Source organism: Doryrhamphus excisus, unplaced genomic scaffold, assembly GCF_037039965.1.
Source record: "Doryrhamphus excisus strain RoL-2023G ecotype Guam unplaced genomic scaffold, RoL_Dexc_Guam_v1.1 HiC_scaffold_24, whole genome shotgun sequence".
Classification (NCBI taxonomy): Eukaryota; Metazoa; Chordata; class Actinopteri; order Syngnathiformes; family Syngnathidae; genus Doryrhamphus; species Doryrhamphus excisus.
Window position 1 is genome coordinate 88,724 of NW_027621862.1, and position 24,714 is coordinate 113,437.

Genomic DNA, 24,714 nt, shown 5'->3' on the forward strand with positions numbered 1-24,714 from the left:
CAGTAAAATATGGTGGTGGTAGTGTGATGGTCAGCGCATGAAAGAAGGAAGTAAAAAGAAATATTGGTATCTTTTGTTGAGCGTCATTGAAGGAGGGTATTTAATACCCCATTCATTCAATCAGTGGCAGACATGCAAAGGAAGCAAATGCAGTGAATACAACTGGTAAGAGAAGATTAACACTTTTTTAAAAGGTCTGTGTGTATTAAGATGTTTAGTGTGTGTGTGTGTGTCAGGATGGCGAAAGCACAGCTTATCCGTTGTCATTTTGTGTTTCTCCCGCAGGATTAGACTTGAGTCTTATTAATGAAAAACTCATCAGATATCAGAACAAGTCCAGAAGAAACCAACTGGGGTTATGAGACACACGGGTCAGATTAAGACCCAGTTTTTTATGTTGTGTGTGTGTGCGTGTGTGTGTGTGTGTGCAGACAGATAGCGGAGTGGTATTTAATTTTCCAAGATGAGGGATTATCACTGGCAGAATTTGATCATTCGGCTCGGATCTGGGGGATGTTCAATCACAGCTTATCCCAAATATTAAACTCTTGTCTTTTGTCCCCTTTTTCCGCCAACACAATCCCTAACACACACACTTCTCATTGAGTAAAGTGGCCCGCTGAGCCTTACTGGCAGGGTGTGAATGTTTCCGCCACCTGGTTGCCTCAGGGCACCAGTTAGGAGAGCGGGTTACATGGGCGGGACGATGGGGGCTCTGTGAGATGTTACATCTCCAAACCCAAGGAGATTTTATTTTTTTTTAAGTGTTAGTTCTAATCCGGAGCACAACTACCACCCCCCCCCCCCATTCTGACCCCTCAGGGTTTACAGCAAACATTAAAGACCAGCATGAACACACGCACGTACATTCCCTGCTGTCAAATACCGCCCCACCCCAGTGATGTAGTGTGTACTTGTGTACTTGGGTACTCTCATTTTCAGCCTGCAAGTGAGACATCTGGGTCACGTTATTACTGCAATCTTCTGCTTGTTCATTCCCAGCTTTACACAGCTTACAGAACAGCTGAAACATGAACTAAAGCGGCATCTGGCTAGATTTAAAGGACAATAAACACTATACCAAAAAAGCGTCAAGATTATATGTTCACTTTTGTCATGTTTCAAAGGTACAGGAAGTCACATGACCAAACAGTCTTCAGTCGGTCCTATCAGCGCTGTTAGGACACCCTCTAGTGGTCAAAAAGATGTTTTTACACAAATTGCTGTTTAGGTAAACGAACCATACAATTGGTTGAAGTTATAATAATAATTAATAATACAATCATTCATAATGTATTGTAAATTTGGCTACTATTTTTATTGAGGAAAACAATGAATTCTACACACAAACACGATTTATGCATATTTTATTTATACGTATATATTTATTTATACACACACTTATCATTTCATTCAATGGACAATTTTCAATCGCACATTTTGGTGGCACAAAATGTTTTGAAAGGTAAAAGCAAATCATAACAATATATATATTTCCCTCAGTGCCATGATGCAGGCGTGCCCTCTAGCGGCTGCTGTGAGAAGCTGATTTGGTTGCTTGGTAACCATTGTAAGTGTTTTCCCTAATTCTTTGAGCTTCCAACACAAAAAGGCGTTTTTTAATGGACGGTTTGATCTTATAAATCAACGACACAACAAGAACCGTGGAGAAAAGTCGCTCGGTGGCACCAGGAGGGTCACGTGACGTTCAAATGCCATATCGGTTTCCAAACGTTTTCCATTTTCATGGGGTGAAGAGAACACACCGATCAAAACTGTGCTCCAGGTGAGGCTCGAACTCACAACCTCGGCATCGCTCAGCTGTATACTGTCATATAAGTACCGCGCGCTAACCGATTGCGCCACTGGAGCTTCGCAGTGTCCCCCGCCAAAACGCCACAAGATAAGAACCATTGTGTTTTTTTTGTTTGATTTTTTGTGTGTCGAACGGAGATGACCACGAAGCAGGGAGCGATTGTGGTGCTGACAGTCTCTTTATTCCCACTTCACATACAGGAAACAAAACTTCCGTTAATAATCGAATAAACTACTCGACATTACAGACAAAAAATTACTTTGCGAAAATATAATAAAAGGATAGCAAATAAACGATTTACACAAAACAATCATATGAGGCCTAAATAAAGCCATTACTCAAGAGAAAACCGCCATGCTGCCTACCTTCACATACAGGAAACAAAACTGAAGTTCAGACAGCAAACAAACGGGGGATACTCATTGAGAAAGGCAGCCAAGAGGGGCCAAAGGAACAAAACGTGTTGCAGACAAACCACAGCGGCCCCTGCTGGCGCAATTAAGCGACTGGCTACATAGGCTATCCTGACATCAGAAACAATTGATGTATTGTGTAAAGCCTGTAAGAATGAAATGATTGACTGATTATGTGACTGCAAAAATGCTGGTAAAGATCCTATGTATGACAGGATTACTGTGCTGTTTTTTAGGACTTACTGTGAAAAGGCTGGTCAAAGATCCTCTAGAGAGAAGCGCTCTATTGTTTGAGGACGTAGTGCGAAAATGCAAGTCAAAGATCCTCTATATAGAACATTTCTCTGCTGTTTATAAGCATCCACTGCAAAAAAGGATGGTCAAAGATCCTCTATAAGAGGGGATTGCTCTGTAGTTTGGACCTATTGCAAGTACGCTAGCCAAAGATCCTTTATCAGGAGTGTTCTGCTGTTATTAAGAACTTATAACACCAAAAAAAAGAATCAAAGATCCCTTACGTGACAGGAGTACCCTGCTGATTGTGATGCATGTTAGTCCCTTTGCATATTTGGATATATTTCACCCGCTGAGCTGGATCAGACCCGTCTAGTCCTCCCACACAGCAGAGGAGAGGAAGGCCAGCATGATCTACCATTTTGTTACTTTTATTATCATCATCATCATCAGCAGCAGCAGCAGCATATTCATAACAGAACACCACATACGAGAAACATTCTGAATTCAAACGCAACAACTCACAGGATCACGTTGTGTCACCTGAAAGACATGCCTGTTTTTAAAATACAAACAAAAACCAAAGTAACCACCCACCCCCCCAACATGAACAAGCTGCAGTGATGCCATAGAAATAGGATGAGTAGAATTTACAGTGGTGTGTAGTACATGGAGACATTGAATGCAGCGATATGGTCCTCGGGGGAATGTAAATGAGGTCAAAATGTTTCAATTTCATTATTTCACATGATTGACGCATTTGACTGCTTACATGGCAGCACGGTGGTTGAGTGGATGGACTACTAACATCATCGTGGTTACAATAATACAGAATATTAATTATCACTATGCAGTCATCCATTCAATTTGTTCATTTAACAAGTTTAACTGTATGTCCTGTACAAAAATGCCCCCCCCCCCCCGTCATATTTATTTGAAATGATTTCCCCCGCTTTTAAATAATATTTCATATTGAGAAATATGAATGTCCCTGAACGTGTCGTCTGGTCTTTTGTGTATTTTGTCGATGAAAGCTCAAATGAAATGATAGCAGATGTGGTCTATCTTTACATAGTGCATTTTTGATGTGGGGGTTTGCCTCCTGATGATCCTGCCACTGTTTGTTATTCTATATTACATACATCTCACGTGGCTGAGGATGAACACTAATTGGATTAAGATTTGGAGTCTTACTACATGGCAAGTCATTGATTTTTTCATTTTGTAAAACAAAAATGACCCCACATTGCCTTCATTTCCAAATTCCTGCCCATCCTTAGAGAAAAAAAACAACTTTATACAAAAAAGACAAAACGTCACAGGTCACAACACAGAAGTCCCATCCATCATCGCGGCATTCAGGTCCCCTGCCGTTGCCAGGGCAGCTAACGCCATCGCGACATCCACACCCATGCATACATGTATTTTATACACTGGGGCCGGTCTGTCCGGTGCAACTTAATAGTTGTCTCAGAATTGAGCTTTTAAATGGTACTGCCTTCTCAAATACTCCAGTGGCAAACGCAGCTAAATTTGGTTGTTTTTCAGTGGAGATTTTGAATTGAGACATTCAACCTGATTCATACTTGGACCTGGAGATGCTCATGCTGCATATAAGTTCAAATCAAGGCGTACCTAATAATATGGCATGTCAGGATAGTGTGGGGGCTGTGGGAGAGGGCGTGTAAAAGCGTATGTCTCGATTGTGTGGCGGTCTTATGATGTCCCCATACCGGAGCAATAGTTAAATGGGTCTGGATTTTCAGCGAGAAGAGTCGAGGGTCAGTCAGTCATGGATGACGATGGGGCCTCGCATCCTCAGGCTGGGATGAGGATGCGGGGGTCCCAGTACCAGCCCCTGTGGCGCCCCTTGGGAAGCCCTGCGTAGGGTGATCTGCTCGCAGGGCTGCCGACAAGCGTGTCTGAGCTGGGAACGCGACAGCATCCGTCTGGCCCTCCTGCAGGGTAGACAAAGGACAGGAAGTGGGTGAAAGGCCTCTGGTGAATTTTCTTCTGATGTAAAATGACCCATAATCGGGATTGTTTTGCCCATACAGTGTTTGGTGAAGGAAATATGAAAGGAGATCAATTCAAGCTTAAAGGAGACCCATTATGCTCATTTTTCGAACCTTTGTATTGAGTGGACTCCTATAGAGCAGCTACACACAATAACCCACACAGATCTTCCAGAATCTGCACCTATTCCAGCTCTATTTGTGCTTCCCGGCAAAACAGCCTGTTTTAAATGATTCCACCCACGGCCCGCTTCTGGGCATGCCCAAAGTGCTTCCTAACCACGAACGAATCCCACTTTCTAATATAGTGGGTATAGGTGTTGATAATAAATGAATAAAGTCTTTGGAGAGCTCATTGAAAAGTGTTTAGGAGCTACTGGTAGCTCGTGATCTACTGGCTGGAGACCCCTGACTTACCCTGGATGAACTCAAAAAGTGGTAACTCGTCACCGCTGGTGCGGTGGAGCTCCGGAGAAGGCCTACGTGCGGGCACTGCCTCCAACCTCCCCTGCCCGAGGAGGAGCACTCATTGTCAGACACACTTTGTCAGGGACATGTCGGTGATAGATGATGCATGCCGACCGGGTAATGTTACTCTGGTGGGATTGGAATGACAGCAAGCTATCGAGGATGACACCCAGACTCTTGAGTAGAGGAGCAGACTGTGGTGTTGTCGATGTTGAGAGAGAAACTGTCCACTCCGAGTAGGACTTGAGGATTTGATTTCAGTTAAGCAGGTGGTGGGGGTGGATTGACTTTGCTTGAGGGGTGTCATCCGCAAAGCAATGAAAATGGATGTTCTATTTATGGAAGATACTGCAGAGATGGAGAAGGTAGATCATGAAAAGGAGGGGTTGCGGGACAGAGCCTTGAGGCACGCCTGAAGAAACAGGAGAGGACTGGGATCTGCGGGACTGCCTGAGATGTAAGCTGAAGAGATGAATCCTATGGAGGACCGTCTATTGGGGAGGGTGGGGCGAGAGACTGTGTCAAAGGCCGGGATCCGCTGCCGTGATCTTGAGTGGATCGGTTTCAGGGCTGTGTTGAAGACGGAACCCACACTTGAAATGTTCATAGTAGGTATCATGGGTGAAATGAGTGTGGAGCCAAGAGCCGACCATTTTTTTTAACAATTTTGTTCGTCTGGAGAAATAGGCAAATTTGACTTGAGCAATGGAATCCTTATATCGTTTTTTATCGTTTTATATCGTTTTATATCGTTTTATATCGTTTTATATCGTTTATAGATGGTTAGACAAGTTTAGAGTTTTCACTGCAGCAAAGTGTTGTCAAGATGAGCCGGAAACGTTCATTGGGGTTGGATAAAGAGTTGAAGTTCCCATATGAGACGAGACATGGAGTTCTGCTGATGGAGAGTTGGAGGGAGGCCTTCAATGAAGCAAAATATGCTCAGATATGCGGATTTGGGCAGCTGGAGCGTATGCAGATACTACGTAGCACCTGCAGTGCAGGAGGAACTTTGGTTGTGTGCGAGGCTGCGTCACTTCTGACTTGGTGAGCGTGCGGTGGGTGGGTCACAGGTCGGTCGGCTGTCCGGTGACGACGCCCAGCTCGTTTGAACCGTGATGAGCGAGCGTGTGCATAAATAAATAAATATATATAAATAAATACAAATAACTCATGGCCACTTTCATTTGGTAAAAGCAGCTCTCACAAGAAAAACCCTTGGTGTCTCTAATATAGTAGAATATAGTAGTAGTACATTTACACATCGCTATTGGTATCGGCCGATTCCACTCATGGATCATCCTGATCGTACCATCCCAAATACGTACACGTGCAACTCATTGGCTACGTCACAAATATTCATGTCAATATTTCAAACATTTTTGGAGAGAGAGATGGCTGCACGGTGGTCGAGTTGTTAGTGCGCAGGCCTCACAGCTAGGAGACCCGAGTTCAATTCCACCCTCGGCCATCTCTGCATGCGTGGCTTTTCTCCGGTTTCCTCCCCCATTCCAAAAACATGCTAGGTTAATTGGCCCCTCCAAAAATCCAGTATGAGGTTAAAGTAACGCATGAGAGCTACTGTCTTTATAATACCTAAATGCCTTTTCTTTGATTATTTGATGCTGGTTTTTGGTTTTGTTTTGTTTTGTTAAAAAACACCAACTTGCTTCTTTTTTTTTTTTCCACCTCTTTGTCCCTCAAGGCCGTGACCTCTCACTCCCATCTCTCTCGGCTGTGGCTGACGGCGTTCCTCACCACACTGAGAGAGAATGAAGGAGAGAGGGAGAAAGAGACGGAGGAGGAGACAAACCAGACGTTGGTGTCGTTAGCGAGACGGGCCTTCTCCCATCACAACCATTAGCATGTTGTCTTATATGCGTACACTGGCGTGTGTGCGTGTGCTCCATACGACGCCAGCGCCGCTAATGAGCTAATGATATTTCCACCCAGGACCAGCGCTTTGGTTGGAAGGCGGCTGTGGGGGGGGGGCATCTTTCCCTCGCACATACACGCTGCATGAGCCAAGTAGGTTATTTAGCGTATTTGTAGACTGCTTTTATCGGGAGCCATTTTGGCTCACTGAGGTGGACTTTAAAAACTATGACGTCTTTGTTTGAAAATGTGATTTAATGTGACAATTTAAGCATTATTGAATTGATTTGACCACTTGAAGAAAACGAGGCTTTGCATTAGACTTGTAATTGCTTCCTTTCATCACGTTCTCCCCCCTTAAGCAGGACCATGAGAACACCCCCACCCTCCTCTTTCTTTTTATTAGACTATTTTTCACCCAGGCAGCCTCCTTTAAGCGTTTTTCTCATGACAAACTTGAATTTGATTATTCACAAATGTGAGGTTTAAAGTCCGAGCACCTGAACACATTTTTAAAAATGAAATAACATTTCATCAAATAAAATGTAAGATTTATACGGGGTTGGAAGAAGGACATGGGTAGGCGGGGGGTCACCTTTAGCTTACCTGGTCTCCCGGGTCACGAGGAAAAAACTGTCGTCGGGGGCGTCAATCCAGTTGGGGCGCCTCTTTCGGATCATGACTCCTCCCCGGGTGCTGCCGCCGCCCCCGCCGCCGCTGCTGCTGCGGCCGTTATGCTGTCGAAAAGATGACATGTTACAAATAATCATTCATTCATTTTTTACCGCTTATCCTCACGAGGGATGCTGGAGCCTATCCCAGTTGTCTTACACCCTGGACTGGTGGCCAGCCAATCCCAGGGCACATATAGACAAACAACCATTCACACTCACATTCATACCTATGGACAATTTGGAGTGGCCAAGTAACCTAGCATGTTTTTGGAATGTGGGAGGAAACCGGAGTACCCGGAGAAAACCCACGCATGCACGGGGAGAACATGCAAACTCCACACAGAGATGGCCGAGGGTGGGATTGAACTCGGGTCTCCTAGCTGTGAGGGCCGCGCACTAACCACTCAGCCGCCATCTGATTATTATGATACATAAATATAATTAGGGCCCGAGCACCAGCAAGAGCGAAGCCTTGATGAAATTGCTACGTTTATTATAATTATGCTGCATTCCTCCCATTTTTGAGGGCATGAAACCTCACCAAAATGTGCAGGTGCCACCAGCCCCCAGCCCCACGGGGGCAGGAAGAACCAAGACTGGCCCTGCAAGACCTAGCCCAGAGAGCCCCCACCGGGCAGCCCCACCCCGGGCCGGAGGACAACCAGCCCCTGTGACCATACCCCTCAAGGGCAGATGGCCCCCACCAACAGGAAATGTGATTATAGCTGATAGAGAACTTACCAGGAGCGTTCCACCTGTTGTTCCCGGATTCTCTGCAAAAACAAAAAACGTGATATGGTCATTCTTTATTCCCATTCTGTTCCGGAGGGAGTACAGACGGAATCATGACAAAGGTCAGAGAAGAAATGGTCCCACCAAAAAGATGCTTTGATGATAATCGATAAAACTAAAATCATGCTGTTTGCTAACAGCAGAAAGGACACTAATGCATGCAGGTACAAATAGACGGTGTAGGCATTGGAAAGGTGAAGGAAAATACATTTCTGGGGATCACAATAGATGAATATTTCAATAGAAATATTTCAATATTGAACAAAGCAAAATTTGTTCTCAATCAGAAATCACTCCACACTCTTTATTGCTCTCTGGTCTACCATATCTCACTTATTGTGTGGAAATATGGGATAATAACTACAAAAGCAATCTTCACTGGCTAAAAGGTCAGAAGGATAATTCATAATGCCGCCTACAGAGAACATACAAACTCCTTATCTCTAAAATCACTAATACTTCTACTTGCTGATATAGTTCATCAAAAAAACCCGTAAACTATATTAGGAAAGCAGGAAGTGAACAAATGTAACAGTTAGTGATTGTAAAAGTACCAGATGGAGGGGTAGGATTTAATAAGCTTAGCTTCTTCCTACTCCTTTTGGACATGTGGAACTGGGAACTGATTATGGGATGCACTCAATTGGAATCTGATGCATGTTCAAATGAAATGAAACCATTAGCATTAGCATTAGCATTTGCACAATCATACCTGGGCGCCTGTCTGGCTCCACTCTGCTGTGGTGATGGAAGCTGCGTTTTCCCAGCATGCCGTGGGACCCGTGGGGGAGGGAGGAGAGGAGGCGTCGAGGCGGCGGCGTCTGCAGGCCGGGCGTGCGGTGGGATCGAGGGGCCTGGGCTGCCGGACGGGACTCTACAGGACATGGGACAGATGTCGCCACGGAAACGAGACATGGCAGGCCATGTGTGGGAACTCACCTAGAAACTGCACGACGCTGGTCAGGGTGCTCCTTTGGGCGGCTCTGATTTTGGGAAGGCGGGTCCCATGACCTTCTGACACCCTTGAGATATCTATATCACACACACACATTTACATGTCAGGAAGGTATCTAAAGTCTTTCTCGTGGTCATCAAATCATGGAGGATGATGATGATGCATGAAGGTCACCTGCTGATGGAAGGGGGAGGGGTCACACAAGTCCCCCTGCTCACTAGGGGGCGTTGCAGGCAGCCACAATGTCAAATGATAAGAGGCAAGGCGTGTCACTGGATCCACGACAAGGAAGAAAACATGAGATGCGTTATGGTCCATGCGTTGGGGAATGGGCGGGGGTGGGTGTGTCTTTATGGGCCCCGGGCAGCCAATCAAGAGTGGAGTGCAGTGGAGTCGAACAAGTAACAGACACATGAAGCACAAGGACTCGGAGGAGATGCTTTCAGGTGTTGACTTTTATTGGAGGTCAGCGCCCACGTTCGCATGGTGATGAGGGACGAGAGGACGAGGAGGTAGATGATGGTGGTGGAGGGGCGGGGCTTGTGATAGACAGGTGGCGTCCATTCAAGGTTTGATTGATGTGGATGACATCAACGCAGGGTTGATGAAATGCTGATGAGGACACATGGCAGGGTTGTCCTTATGAGGGTGGCCAGCAGGGGGCGACAACAGCAGCAGGAAAAAGTCAAGTTAAGATTTCCGGTTCAACACTTGATGGGATGACACACAGATGGTATTTACAATGAACGTAACATTTGCGGGTATAAAATACACTTTCTCCACTAAGTATTTGACTTGGGACGAGGATATGATGGAGTGCAACAGAATTGGCAGATAACGCGAGTCAACAGATGATTGAAACTGGAGAATTATGAGGACAGGCAGTCTTTATTGGGAATAGGGGGCGGAGAATACAAAAAACCCAAAATGATAACAATAATAAAAACAGTAGGAGACAAACAGGGCTGAGGGTGGTGGAAGGAGCGGATGCTGAATGGGTGCTGATGGGGGGGGGGGTGAAAGCGTGTGTGTCTGTGTGTAGATGTGTCCACACGCGGCAGAAGTTAGGAGGAATTGAAAGCGCTCTTACACTCTGCCTTTATGGCCCCACAGTTAATGGGAACAAAGGGTCGGCGTGCGGCACGGCGTAGCCTGATGACGTCGCGGCACATGTGCCGTGCCAGCTTGGTGAGCCGGGTGGCCTGCAGCAGGAATGCCTGCTTTGTCTTCATGGAGGACTTGGGGCTGCCGCTGTTCCGCATGGGAATGTGGTTGGACTGGCGCGGGGCGTGACTCCGCGACCTGGGCTCCTGGAAAGCAGAGGCCACAAACTCTTATTTTGACGGGACAAGCCCCCAGGAAGTTGTGCTTTTGTTTTTTAAGTGGAAAGTAGAATCCCAAGTGTAGTCACTGCTTTAAACTTAGGACACCCCACGGAATTTCAAGAGTCAATACTACGGAATGCCAACTTGGATAGTTTCGTCAGTGTACATACATACATACAGCTTGTATGTACAGCAGTACAGATTTACCATCTACTGAAAAAACGCAGCCGGTATTATCTGGGGCTGCACGAGTGCTGCAGGCACGAGGGAGCGGCGGTTCAAAGAGGGGTCAATGAAACAGGACAACGAGCCCAAACACACCTCCAAGATGACAAGTGCCATGCCGAGGAAGGATGTCCCGTCCGTACCTGAACCAAATTGAGCACCCATGGGGCATTTGGGATGGAGCGCATCCACTGGGAGTGGACAAGGATTTCGGGAACAGCTCCGCTCAATTCCAAGCCCCAGATAACTAAATATTCCCAACAGCCGCTGTGGGTTGATGTATTTGCAGTAAATCTATGCAGCTACACAGGCTGGATGCTGACTACTCTAAGATCATGTTGAGAATATAGTCCCTTCAGGAAATGCCAGAGTTCGGAGTCACTTTTGTGAGATATTACACAAAAGAGGTTTGCAGCTGACTGAATAATTCATTGGGGCCGACGGCTACGCAATAAATCACTTATTGTGGCTTTAACATGCAACCACAGCAGAAGATCCATGTTAAGAACTCACATTGCTGGCCGGGGTGGGTGAGGTCCTCTCCTCGGGAGCCTCGGCTCGGCTCGGCATCTTCAGCCCGCCGTACTTCTTCCAGTACATCCAGCAGGACACACACAGGCGACACTGCATGTTGGGCGGCCCCCACGAGTACCACTGGGCCGACTGCATGGCTGCAGATGCACAGGATGGGGACGGGGGTAGTGGGTTGGGGGCATTAAGGAGCGGGCATATTGATTTGATTTCCTGCCAAGTCCCCCAAGGACTCACATCTACCAGTCGCCTGATTGATCCCTAAGACGACCACAATCTCTAGAAAGTCTATTGTGATAATGACAAATCAATATGCGGGTGTGTTTTGGCTCTCCTCATTATCTAGTGACGGAACAGGGACGTGTTGGTCCCAACTTGGGCTTAGGGGGGCGGTCCTTCTGTGACCGCAGGGCATGAGGCATGTTTGGTAAGGAAGAGCGCCATCATTGCAACACTTTTGAGATGAACTAGGATAGAAATCCAATGCCAAATTTTACTCACTTACTTACTTACCAGGTGGAATTGCACAACACGTGTCCCTATACTTTTGTCCATTTCAAGCCTGACATAGATTGTGTGTTCTGTATAGTACACCGACAGTCCACTTCGACACTCACTGTAACAGCTCTCACATGCCCGACCCCCGCCTGTTGCATGGAAGGCTCCGGGCCCGGCTCCGTTCACAGTCGCCATTTTTCCATTGGTCAGTGAGATCTGGTTGGGGTTGGGCTTATTACTGTGGTCAGAAAGGAGGACAGGGGGTGTGGGGGGGGTGATAAAATGATTTAGACGTAGTCGGCTGCACATTGAATCAAAAGCATCAATAATGCATGAATGTTTCCATCTGGCAGCAATGGGGACACTAATGATGCTGTCATGTGTTTCTAGCATGGGAACCAGCCAATGACTTACTATGTGGGAATATAAACTTGCTTGAGCTTGCTCTCCGCCTCGGCCGCCTTCAGCCTCTTCTACTCAGAGAGAGAGAGCGAGAGAGAGAGACACACAATCGGGTGATAGTCGGTAGAGAAAGCAACAACCAAAGACAATGTGGGGTCAAAGTGAGGCTGATTGGTTTGCTGTCGTACTTCCTTTAGCATGCTGTTGTGTGGTTTACACGTGATATCATTTCAATATACCACAGTATGAAAAAGTCAAACCGCAGGTGCCGTGGAGCTCAGGAGGAACCGGACGTGTGGCCGCTGCCTCCACGCTCGCCAGCCCGAGGAGGCGCACTCATTCTGTGAGCCTCCAATACGCTCCTTTTTAGTTTTCCCCACAATCTCGTCTCTCCCCACCCGCCGCTGCATCCGCACCATCATTACTCAGCTCCAGGTTTATCGATAGATTCAATGCAGTGTACCACTTCCACCTCTGGCTCCATCGCTTTCTTTTCAATGGATATTTTCTTTTGGGAGGTTTTCATTTACGCTCTGCAGCTTGGTTGTGCAACAACGCAGTCCCACTTCATCCATTTTTGTAGCACATTTAAATCAAGGGTGTCGTTGATTTAGGTTGTAATTTGTATGCATGCAGCTAAGACGCTCCCTTTATGCACACCGCTTACATACACAAAACTTACACAGAAATTTTGGTTAGTATGTTAGTTGTATTTCATCTATTTCCAATTAATCTTTATGTTAACTGCTAATGATGATCCTTAGTTTTTCCACAAAGAATGTGTAATGACGTGATTGGCCACTCGGAAACTCTGTCCCGTCTTACCTGTTGCACATATCTGTCTGTGGTCTTCCACATGTAGTAGTATTCTATGATGCTGGTCAGAGACTTCCAGGGAAGCTTCACAGGAGGAAGCGGGAGAAAGCAGAGAGACAAAGAGCAGGAGCAAAAATTAATGATGATAATTTCTCATGTTCTTGCCATCTGGGTGCAAAAGCCTTTCATGTATATTCATAAGCATCGTGACCGCAGACAGCTGAAAGCCACAGGCTTTTTGGACGCATGTGGGGCGGGTACATTTTGCACAAGTATTCATGAGCACCTGGTGCCAACACACATATCGAGTGTAAATACTGGGGCTGTAACAGTACACGGTAGAAATCGTGTCCTGAGGACCATCCACGTTATGGACCGGCAGCTTTATAGTACATTTTGCACGGTGTGTGCGTGCATGCGTGCGTTTCGCACGCCACGCAACATCCCACACGGCACATATTTCATGTGAGAGACAGTCTCCTTAAAGTGAATGAAAAGGAGAGGCATTCGCCAACTGAGCACAGGACAGGTGAGTATAGGTGACAGCCGATGTAGAGGAAAAGTTCTGAAATTATCTGCCTCACTTCTGGTTCTCAGACTCCAAATGTGACTTGTACCACAGTAATATTTCGTTTTTAGAACAAACAAGCAATGCAGTTAGTTCAGAGCTTGGTTTTGTCCCACGAGGAAGCCACAAGTGGATATCACCTTCATGGGGGATGTACTAACTTTCTCAGGTATCACAGAACAACTTTACTCCCCTGTTGTCATTATACTAACTATGGTTGTCCTCAAAGCCCTATTTGTGTGTGGTCCAGCCTTATGATGGTGATACTGTACTATCACAAGTGTCTCCTATCTCGCTAAGTGATTTTGACAAAGAAGTGGCTTCTTCTTTGTGCACCAGGTCATCTCAGGATTTTGGGATGAAATTAATTTTCATGACAAAGGGGGCTTTGCAATTAGTTGCCATTCATCTCATCACCCTTCATAACATTCTGGGGTACAAAGTGTGTCTGAAAAAGTAATCCCCCTCAAGTGTAATGTACTTTCACATCCTTCTCTGCCACGCTTCCATGCACTGCTGGCTGGACTGTTCTGGAATGGCCCACAGCTCTGTCGTTCCAGCCCTCGAGCTGGCCTCCACGTCTTCAAAATGGTTCCCCTGATGAGGGGACCTTGACTTAAGCTTGGGGAAAATTAAAAAGTCACAGAGAGCAAGGTCAGGCGAGTAGGGTGCAATGTCGTGATGAAGCAGTGCTGCAACTCTAGTCTATTCTTGTGCACTGAGCGAAGCAAACACCGCAGGACCTCTCTGTCGACATGCTGACTGGTCTGGCCCCGTGGAAAGACCTCCCAGTGGACCATGCCCCTAACATAAAAAAATGTGATCAACAGTGACTTTTCCTGTATTGCTTTCTTTGGCCTCGCTGGTGTTGGACTCAGTTTGAAGACGCTCTGATGTCCTGACATATCTCCATGAGGGGGTGCTTCTGATGACCAATCAGGAGCCTTGGCACCATTTTTGCACAGATCCCCCCCCAAGGAAAGGTTGCAGAAAGCCTAGATTACAATTACACACTGTCAAGATATCATGTTCGATGATGACACAGGTTTTGCCCATGGCTTATACACACAGCACACCTGGGCCCATTGTTTTTCACCTTCTAGATGCAAATTGCCATCATAAAACTGGTGCAGCGTTCCATTCCATTCCATTTGCCTCTGCTTATCGGCGTCTGGGCTGCAAGGGCTGATGCAGTGCAGCAACATCCCCAGCCATGCGTTTTATATTGGCTTGGCCAAGAAGGGTTCTCTTGTTTTCCACACAAAAATGCCTCCATTTGCATGTGCATCTTGTCTCTTTGCATGCTAATTAAAGACGACGTGTATGCAGTTCATTAGCTTCTAGACATGTGACACACTTGACTCAACTGTGGTGAGGAACAATGTTCTTTCTCCTCCTCGTCTTGTCATGGTGGTTTTAAAGAGCCTTTTCATTTATGGGCACTATTAGAGTTAACTGAGCATGAACGTGTTGCAGGAAAAGGAAATCCACTTACAAAGTCTTGTCGGATGTCGTTGAAGTCCTTGCCGTACTTCTCTAGCGCTTCCTCAAACATGGCTGCCTCTGAGGCGCTCCACTCCTCCATCTCATCCCTGCAAAGCACGGGACCGCCCGCCGGCACCAGTACGCTCAGCGCGCTTGACAGGTCATAGTTGTAAGAGTGCAGCGTGTCCATGGCGTGGAACTGTGGGATGAGAGAGTAGAGGCATGGCGAGTGTTGCTGAATTGTGTTGGCGTGCTAAAAGCGAGAACTTACCAGCGTGATATCGCGTGACGCCGCCGCAGCGCTCATGTGTAAACTTGGCTGTCGCACCGAGCTGCTGCAGTCCAGCGCCCGAGCGAACGTACCGACCGCCCTACAAAAGGAGCATCAACACAGTGTGACCATTGCATCCACGAGGTTCATACATTACCAATGGGATGCACAAAAATCTCATTGGTAAATATTACGTAGTTACAAGCTACTGGCAAAAAAACATGAAAGGCCTAACTTTGACTAATCCCAAAAGCAGCGGCGGGTGACAAGTGCAGTGTGTCAAGAGGTCAGATCTTACCGTGCCACTACCAGAAACTGGTCTATCTGTTTGTTGCTGAGCGGACACTCCGGGTCCCAGAGTTTCTCCTCGAGTTTGGCCTGGTCCCTGTCATCTGCTTCACCTGCAAGGCGAATGCACAAACGCACACAAAAACACAAATTTCACCTGGTTTTCATCTCCCAAACAAGTGCAGAAAATGACTTAATGCACGTATGAGATGGTCTTTCTTCCCTAGACAAAGAGTGGCAAACCGTAAACAAACAGAGCAATTGTAACACAATGGTCGTCTTATATTGGAATCTATACGCTTCTTCAACCACAGCTAGCTAACTAAGAAATGGGTGTAGTCCTAACCCTCTTGAAGCATTTCCGGTATGTCCGCCTGAAAGCGTGGCCCCACCCGGATCTCTCCTTTGTCGGCCAGCAGGGTCTTCTGCGTTGGGTCATACACCAGCGAGTAGAAAAAGGTATCCTGAGAAGGAAAGAGGTGGGAATCTCAATAAATTCGGGCGTCAGCCATGTTTAGGAAGGCACAGATCCGAACCTCTCTGTCTAGGTATGAAAGAACCGCTTCAGTCTCGTTCAGTAGCGCCACGCTGCACTTCCCCCTACGGAGGGAGCAAGAGAAAGAAGCATGTTAAAAACACAAACAGGAAGTGAGCAGATGCCCATTCATGTTTATTCAAGGGCGCTGCCTACGTGCACATTACAACAAGTCACAGCACCTGATGTGTGTCGCTGGTAGACTCTCGTACTGCCGCGAGAGGAAGAGTTCTCTGTGGCGTAGCTGGTGTTTCTGTTTGTCCGTCAGCTCCGTCTCTGTGGGGTTCTCCTTCTCCTCCTCCAATTCCTCTGTGGAGACAAGATAATGACGTCAGGAGGCATATTTCTGTCTTTTCATAATCAGAATCCTTATTGTCGTTGTACAGAGAACGCTAAAATGATGTGCGATCCTCTTCAGTGCAAAATAAGACAATAAAAACTAATCTATGATGAAGTTGTTTGACATCCCCATGAGGAGTATACAACAGCATATTAACAACTTAAAGAGACACCTCTCCATCAAGCCAAAGCATGCAGCGACAATGGAGATGGCCATTGAGATGCTGCAAGACACAGAAAGAGCCAAGTGATGAGCTTGTCGGCGGTCTTCAACTTGAGTGAACATTTTAAACTTGGTCCTGGTACCGAGCACTGATCAATTTCCATTGACTATAGCCTAACAGTAAGGCTTACCCCATCTGCCCGCTTTTGGTCGGCCCAATGGGAAAATGGACAATTTGGAGTGGCCAATTAACCTAGCATGTTTTTGGAATGTGAGGCCTGCGCGCTAACAACTCGTCCACCGTGCAGCCCTGTTCTAATTCAGAAATGTTATTTTATGATTATTCTTTTTTTCCAATCGGCAAATGGAACCTCCAGTGAGCAGGATGGATTCTCTGGGAGGAGTAGCTGGTTTTATTAGTGGTTTTAGAAGTCCATTAGTGATGTAACCAGCAACCAAACAAAGGGGGCGGGAGGGCGGGGGTGATCCCCCTCGCAGGCGTCGCGTCACTCTGCCTTTCTCTCTCGGACAAAACGATGCATTAGCGCGCTCATCATATCACCGTCCCCGTCATGAATGAAGCATTCACATGACAGAAGGGGCATTCATGTAAAAAGGCACTTATGTTTTGGATGACTAAGCGGCCACCACGGTGATGGTGAGATGAATGTCATGTAGTCAGTGCCTGGAGAAGAAATCATCCGTGATGGAGGGACTCGTGTTTAGTCAGAACCTTTCTCACTTGTAGCTGTCCACAGACAGCATTTTTTTTTTTTACTTTTTAATAAAAAATAAAAATTGGCACTGTGGCAATAATATTTTCGCCAGCACTCACTTGCATGTTTGTCCGCCAGCTGGATGAGGCTGTGAGAGATGTCCCTCCTCCTGTAGAAGCACACCACCTTGGCCTCCACATTCCCACTGGCCGTCTGCACGGGGACACAGAAGGGAAGATGGTGATGAAGTAAAGAAGGTGGCAAGCATCCCCCCGCATCCCGCACCCCTCCCCTCCCCTCCTCAATGGATGCATCACATGAGTTCCTAATTTCCCCAGAGAGCGCCGTCTTTGTGTCCACGTCAAGCTGCTGTACTGCTATGACAAGCTGACCCGCGCAGTAATGGCTCATTTGACAAAGATGATTGATTGATTGCCTGCAAGGCTGTGTAATTAGACCAACAGGCTTAAAGGCTCATCTGCTATAAAAGCACTGACTGTCAAGTATGACAAAATTGCTGCATTTGTGGCAGATAAGATGACTTTGGCCGTTTTGATTATTTGAAAAGCTTCCCGTGGACAAGTGTTGCGAATAAGCAGATCAAGTAAACAATAAATAAATACAAAATCTTTTTGCGGTCCACGACTCGATATGCATCTAGATACACAGGTTAAAATACGAACATTATATATTTACATACAACATTATATATTTTAAAAAGAGAAGGTTTGGAAATGGTGTACAAATGAAACAATTCAATTTATTCAACGTTTACCATATGTGCTGGCAACATGACTTGCAAGTAAGTCAGTCAACCTTTTGGAGGTTTTGCAGCGGCAACTACCTCATTCATGGTGCCAAACAAGTCAACAAATATGTGACACACAACTAAAAACTGTAGAATAACATTTCTGATATTTAAAGGGCACCTATTACGCTCATTGGTGGACCCTGCGTATTGAGTTGTGGACTCCTAGAGCAGCTCCACAGAAAACCTTTCGGATCTTCCACAATCTGCACCTATTCCAGCTGATATGTGCTTCCTGCCAAAACAGTCTGTTTTAATTTATTCCACCCACGGCCTGCCTCTGGGCATCCACTCCGCTGTGACTCCGCGGTCTCATGCCCAAAGTGCTTCCTAAATATGAACCATATAAGTCCACCACAAAAGGGGACTTATGTAAAATAACATTAAAAATATCAATAATTTTCATATATATAATATATATATATATAAAACATATTTAAAAATATTTCTTTATGCCCCCCAAAGCCACGGCTTCAAAAATCCAAGGAAACCCTTCACATATTGTCGTGTCTGTGTGTTTACGTGACAAGACAGAGCGTGTTGGGAACTGGAAACAATTACTATTTAAACCACAGGTTTTCAAAGTGTTGCACAGGAGCCATTTTTTATATTTTGGCAAGATGTAAAAATGAAATGAAAACACCGCCCGCATCATAACAGTACAAAGTAGGAAAGGCGACAAAGTTTAAACACGTTTAAACGAGGGATGCTCCGACTGATCAGCCACCCATCAGTATAGGAGCGTGGGAAAGCATGGGATCGGCATATAACGACGAATGCCTTTCTGGCTTGTACAATTCCATCCTGTCACAATCCCTGTGTGCGGCGTAGTGTCTTGCTCTAACGTCTTGAGGGAGCATCCCCCTCCCACTTTCCTTCATATTGTGCAGGCTTGCCAAAGCCAAAACAAATATATCTGCTGTGTGGCATTTGTGTGGGCGATCGGGTATTGGTCGATTACACTCATGAATGATTGGAATCGGAATTGGCGGCATAAAAACCTTACTGATGCATCCTTAGTTTAAACGCTTAGCATATCATGACTACTTCACATCGCCATAATGTCACTGCTGGCGTCCGCATCTGAAAGTCAATCACAAGAACAGACTAATATTTACTCGCAGTGTAAACAGACCATGCAACATACAGCATAAACCCAACCAATGGCAGGAAAGCAACAACATAACTGTAATGACATCACTGCTGAAAAGGTCCCTTTGGGCCAATCAAGGTCTATGTAACATACATCATTAACATCACGTCCAGTGTTACGCCACCGCTACAGCAGCAGCAACAGCAGCGGAGGGTCCTGTCAACAAGGGCAGGGTGATTAACTGAAAAATAAGCAAAACCGACATTTAGAGCGACTAATCAACGTATAACTGCCATTTTGGTTATTTGTTTTTTTTCCTCCTGTAGTTACACGACAGGTTGCCAGGGGAAGCAAAATGTCAAGGCTACCAGAACACTGACAGAACATGTGACACTATCCCAGCCAATCGGACGAAGAACCAAAGGGTGGCACATTTGTAAGGTCCCAGGAGTGGATAGGACAAAGCACGCAGCTTGTTCCCAAAAGGAATTCTGTGCCAGTTGTTTTTAATTCTCTGTTTTAAGAAAAAAAAACAAGAAAACATTTTTCTTCTAGTTGTGTTTTTTCATTTCCATTGTTCCATGGTAGCACTAGTGCTGGGCGATACATTGATACTATATTGATACTTCTTTTTAGCACAATTTCAGAAACAAACATACTGTTCATATCAATAGACTGGATTGGATGCAGAGGTTTAAGTTTCAAAATGGCGTCGCCTGCTTGCACGCTACTTCCAGCAGCTCTGTATTTTCCGCTGCATTTTAAGTATTTAATTGTGCTTAATCTGTACTTGATGTTTTTTTTTGTCATACCGACCCCTTAAGCAAGTGTGCAGCTATGGATGTACATTTTGTTGCGTTTGTTTGTAGCTTGCCTCTGGCGCCGTTGTTTACGCTTGGGACCAGTTGTTAGCTTTGAGCACCCTTTCACTATGCCAAACGACGGGAGTGAACAGCAAAAAAACGGTATAAAGGTTGCTGTATGAAGAAATCATGGGAAACGTGAGATGGACCGGCGGCAAGAGACTAACGTGAGTGCACATTATATTGAACTTTTTCTAACATATTTTGCAAGCCAGCAAAACTGCGACACACACACACAAAATGTTGGAAGAGTACCACAAGCTAGCCAGCATCCACTCACAGTCCCAGGTTTTCACCGCTGCCTCATGCGGAGATGAATCAGAACACCAAATATAAATGAAATTGTCAAGATGAAACACTTAATACACAAAATAATTGTGGTATGCAAGCACACAGAGCAATGAACAACTTGACCCGCTGTCCCCTTCCTGGTGCTCTAGTCTCGTAATTGTGAGTTAGGCGCTAATTGTTTTATTCACGTACCCCCATGACAATTGACTTACCCCACTTTGGGACCCCAAACAATAGCCAACTGCGTGACTCCGAACGCTGAATGGCTGCAAGTCCTCCACCCGACAAAACCCACAACGCCGACGAAACGCTCTACACCCAAATGGCACAAGAAGCCAGCCGGACTCTTGGACCAAAGGAAGGCAGAAACCACACGGCTGGACCCATGCACACACACCGAAGGAAGGCAAGCCACGCTTGGGGTGGAACAAATATGACAGCAGGTGCAATTTGCTAATGACGGTGAACAAGTACAGTTGGCTATGTTGCGGATCTCACGTATTGGGGGCTCTTTTGGGAACCTATCGCCTGAAAAAGAATTTAATTGCAGAGATGACCAGCTGATCTCGGCAATGGAATGGAAGACACTAGGTCCTCCGAATACATGGAACAGTGGTGAACCTTCCCAGGAATGTCCGGCCAACCAAAATTACCAAGAGCTCAGCAATGAAGAATCCAATAAGTCACAAAAGACCCCACAACATCCAAAAACTGCAGGCCTCACTTGCCTCAGTTCTTGCCTCTGCTGAACAAAAATAACTAATGAATTTTGCCAGAAAATTTCAGTCAATTTCCATCCTGAATCGAAATCAGCAGATAAAACCATGATCGGAGCATCCCTAGATACTACATTCTCACCAATTTCTTAATCTTAATCTTAAAATGTCACAAAGGTGGGTTGTTGGTGAGGAATCCTAAACATTCGCCCCCAAGCGCCAACACACACAGAAGTGATGGTTACTTACCTTGTTGAGTTCTTCTATTCGCCGGATCAGGTAAGGGTTACTGGAGGAGTTCTCAAAAAATACATAATCTACAAAGAATGGGGAAAAACAAAAACAATATAAATGTGATGTCATCTGAGGAATTTCTTTGCAACTTGAGCTGACCACATCACACTAAAACTTTGCCTGTGTAGTCTGCCTGGTTGCAAGACAACAAAAAATAGGCTTTGTGATGCATTTGTCCCTTACATGACGTCGTCCACAACTCCAAATCATACCAAAAGGCACAAGATTAAAGCTAATAATATGGAACATCCAAAAGTATGAAATATTTACACTTTCAGGTAAAATTTTAAGATGAACTATTAATCGCTATAACTTTGCAGGTGAACCCAACCTGACATGAGTGGTTAGCATGCAGGCCACACAGCTAGGACACCCGAGTTCGATTCCACCCTCGGGCATCTCTGTGTGGAGTTTGCATGTTCTCCCCGTGTACTCCGGTTTCCTCCAAAAACATGCATGCTAGGTTAATTGCCGACTCCAAACTGTCCATAGGTATGAATGCGAGTGTGAAAGTTGTAAAGGCGACCTGTGTTTCACTCCTTTTGTGACATTGATTGCTTTGACTTCACTCTTCCACCAGAAGTTGCTAATGTCGCTTTTCACAAAAGCATCAAAGCTCTGAATCTGTTCTGGTACAATTTGAAGGAAAGCCTGAGAAATTCCAGAAGCTTCACCCGCCCATCTCTACTGTATACACTAGCAACAAATCTAGCCACTTTCTCTGGTGTGACTGGAGACTGACAGGCCAAGTTTGTATCCCCCTCTCTTAGCACTCACGGGGGCTCAGTCCTGTTTATGACATAAAAGAACAGAAGGAAGTTCATTTGTAGTTCTAAGCATATTTGCTTTGCTGCGTTATTACGGGCCGTATTACATTAATATGCAGACTCGAACCATAGCCAGTCGTGAGTGGACAAAAAATAAGCTCAAGCCATTCAAAAGGAAGGATACCAACATCAAACTAAAATAAAAGACAGGATGATTAGAAATCTATGTATCAGTGCTCACTGAGTGACAGAAAGTCAGAACTTTAAGCCTTTTTGTGATGTTTTAAATCAGTATTTTGCCATTCAGCTACAGCATGTTACATTCAAAAATACATTCATAAATGTAGGTCAAATTAAGTACACAGCCCTAACTTTTTACGAGTAGCGTAGCCAAATTCATACAATGACATGGACCTAATTGGTGAAGTAACTAAATGTAACAAGAAGAACCTTAAAAGGAATCCAGAGCTACCTAAACACGCAAACACGTTTTGGACTCATTGCAGTGTGTGTAACAGTTATCAATAAAGTTGTATTTTGACTGGAAACAGCCCGTCCACGTGAATTTTGCAATGTCAACCCTGACGTGTAATTGTGCTCCTGAAGACCTATAGGCGAAGACCTATAGGCGGTTTACGGAGCGTTTCAAGGTATTGGACGTTGGCTTAGCCAACGTTAAAAACACCTGAACGCAACAAGGAGACATCCTTGACGAAGTAGTGCAATTAAACGTCTCTTGATTCAGATGTCTTATGTGCGATTTGGGGACTGCTTTATAGGTGTATAGGTGAATAGGTGTGTGTGTGTGTGAGAGAGAGAGAGAGAGAGCTTCATCAAGGCCGACGCCATGAAGCCAGACAATCATTTTGATGATGAATTCCGGTGGGCTGCTAACGAGCTAGCTTACCATCTAAGACAGTTTGCAAATTAATCGCACTTTTGGAGAAGGTGGCTAGATTGCGGGATGACAGCAGGCATCACGGGTGTCCCATGTTGTCATCTTAAACGCTGTAAACAAGTGTTCCGGTTGAGATTTGTGCACAATTAGCGACGTCCTTCCAGGGGTGCTAACGTTGGCGAAATAAGGACTCGCACTAATGGCTGCGTGCCAATGGAGGCAAATACAAAGGCAGTCTCTCACACACACTCTGTGATCGTGGTAACGTTTAACCTTTTATAAATAAACACTTCGTGTCCGTGGAGTCTTTGTGATGTCTGCGTTAAGTGTGTAGACAAACAAAAGAGCAACATAAATGTGTCGATGTTGCTCCTTCAAAATGTTTACATTGTAAGGCTAAGATAGCCTAGCTAGCGGTTAGCTACTACGGCTAGCCAGGCCTGACCCATTTAGGATCCTAAATATTTGTCATTTTTCACCTCTCTCCTAAATCGCGTCTGCTTCGTGGGGGTGGAAGGTGGGGGGTCAAGGCTCCTAGCTCGCCGTTAAACGTAGCCGCATAATGACACAAATAACTCCCCAGCCCGGTTGCCAAGCAGACAAGCATAGCAGTTTCATAGAGAAAGATCCACATTGACATACATACCTCCGACCCGGTACATGTTGGCCGCCATTTCTGCCCTCCCGGAGTGTTAATGTAAAACATCAACTAAGGAAAAAAAGAATAAATTAATTAAAAAAAACTAAATAAAAAGGGGCATCAGAAGGCGCACTAATGTTATTCGTGGCGATTCCGGATGTACACCCGATCGCCGGTTGGGTTTTTTTTTTTTTGGCCAAATCAACCCCCCCCTTCCTGGTGTTCATCAGTAGCCCAAAGAAGTCTGATCAACCCGAAAAACCTGGTGACGTGGGGAGGCAACGCGCAGGCGCAAACATCATTAAGCGCAAACATTAAATGAACAAAGGGTTAGGGCCTATTTGGATTATCTTTTATCGTAACATCTTTTTTAACTGTATGTATAACTGTATGTACCTACACATAACCAGCACCTGCACCTAATCATCTAATACGTGCACCTTGGGGGGGATGTGCACAATTTACAGATTTGGCTATTTTTGTATGAAACATATCCAGTTTTTAATTACTGTTGTTAAAAAATGTGCATGTATGCCTACATTCTTTAACCTCGGGACTGATTTGGTTCAACACTCCCAAGTCACCATATGGACCAAAATGTATACATTCTGCTTATTTCACCTCACCACGTTGAAGCCTAATTGTTCATTCATTCATTTTCTACCTTATCCTCACAAGGGTGGGGGGGTGCTGGAGCCTATCCCAGCTGTCATGGGGGAGACGCGGGGTCCACCCTGGACTGGTGGCCAGCCAATCCCAGGGCACGTATAGACAAACAACCATTCCCACTCATGCACTGGGAGAACATGCAAACTCCACACAGAGATGGCCAGGGTGGAATCGAACTCGGTTCTCCTAGCTGTGAGGCCTGTGTGAAAACCACTCGTGGAAATGTCCATTAAAAAGTTTACCTAAAGTCAGGTTTAATAAAGATATGAAT

The 24,714-nt window shown here is 45.5% G+C and overlaps 1 protein-coding gene and 1 non-coding gene across 2 annotated transcripts; both read right to left on the reverse strand.

The window, feature by feature from the left end:
- Positions 1 to 1,778: 1,778 nt before the first annotated feature.
- trnai-uau (transfer RNA isoleucine (anticodon UAU)) lies at positions 1,779 to 1,872 on the reverse strand. The gene is made up of 2 exons: positions 1,835 to 1,872; positions 1,779 to 1,814 (listed from the first exon to the last, which is right to left on the reverse strand). It is a non-coding gene; the product is annotated as a tRNA-Ile (tRNA).
- A 199-nt stretch (positions 1,873 to 2,071) lies between these two features.
- mta3 (metastasis associated 1 family, member 3) lies at positions 2,072 to 24,012 on the reverse strand. Its single transcript, XM_058061920.2, has 19 exons — positions 23,781 to 24,012; positions 21,425 to 21,492; positions 17,524 to 17,617; positions 16,369 to 16,495; positions 16,188 to 16,251; positions 15,998 to 16,115; positions 15,662 to 15,764; positions 15,364 to 15,463; positions 15,103 to 15,291; positions 13,049 to 13,123; positions 12,236 to 12,294; positions 11,941 to 12,059; positions 11,306 to 11,463; positions 10,333 to 10,552; positions 9,227 to 9,319; positions 9,000 to 9,161; positions 8,237 to 8,268; positions 7,428 to 7,558; positions 2,072 to 4,421 (listed from the first exon to the last, which is right to left on the reverse strand). The coding sequence occupies exons 1-19, from the start codon at positions 23,806 to 23,808 to the stop codon at positions 4,250 to 4,252; spliced, it is 2,112 nt and encodes a 703-aa protein (XP_057917903.2). The 5' UTR covers positions 23,809 to 24,012; the 3' UTR covers positions 2,072 to 4,249.
- Positions 24,013 to 24,714: the final 702 nt, after the last annotated feature.

Coding starts and splice junctions, on each gene's coding strand:
- mta3 (XM_058061920.2), bottom strand. CDS start 23,808: ATGGCGGCCAACATGTACCGGGTCGGAG. Junction 12,295..13,048: donor CAGACAGATATGTGCAACAG/GTAAGACGGGAC, acceptor CTCTCTGAGTAG/AAGAGGCTGAAGGCGGCCGA. Junction 11,464..11,940: donor GGCATGTGAGAGCTGTTACA/GTGAGTGTCGAA, acceptor GTGCATCTGCAG/CCATGCAGTCGGCCCAGTGG.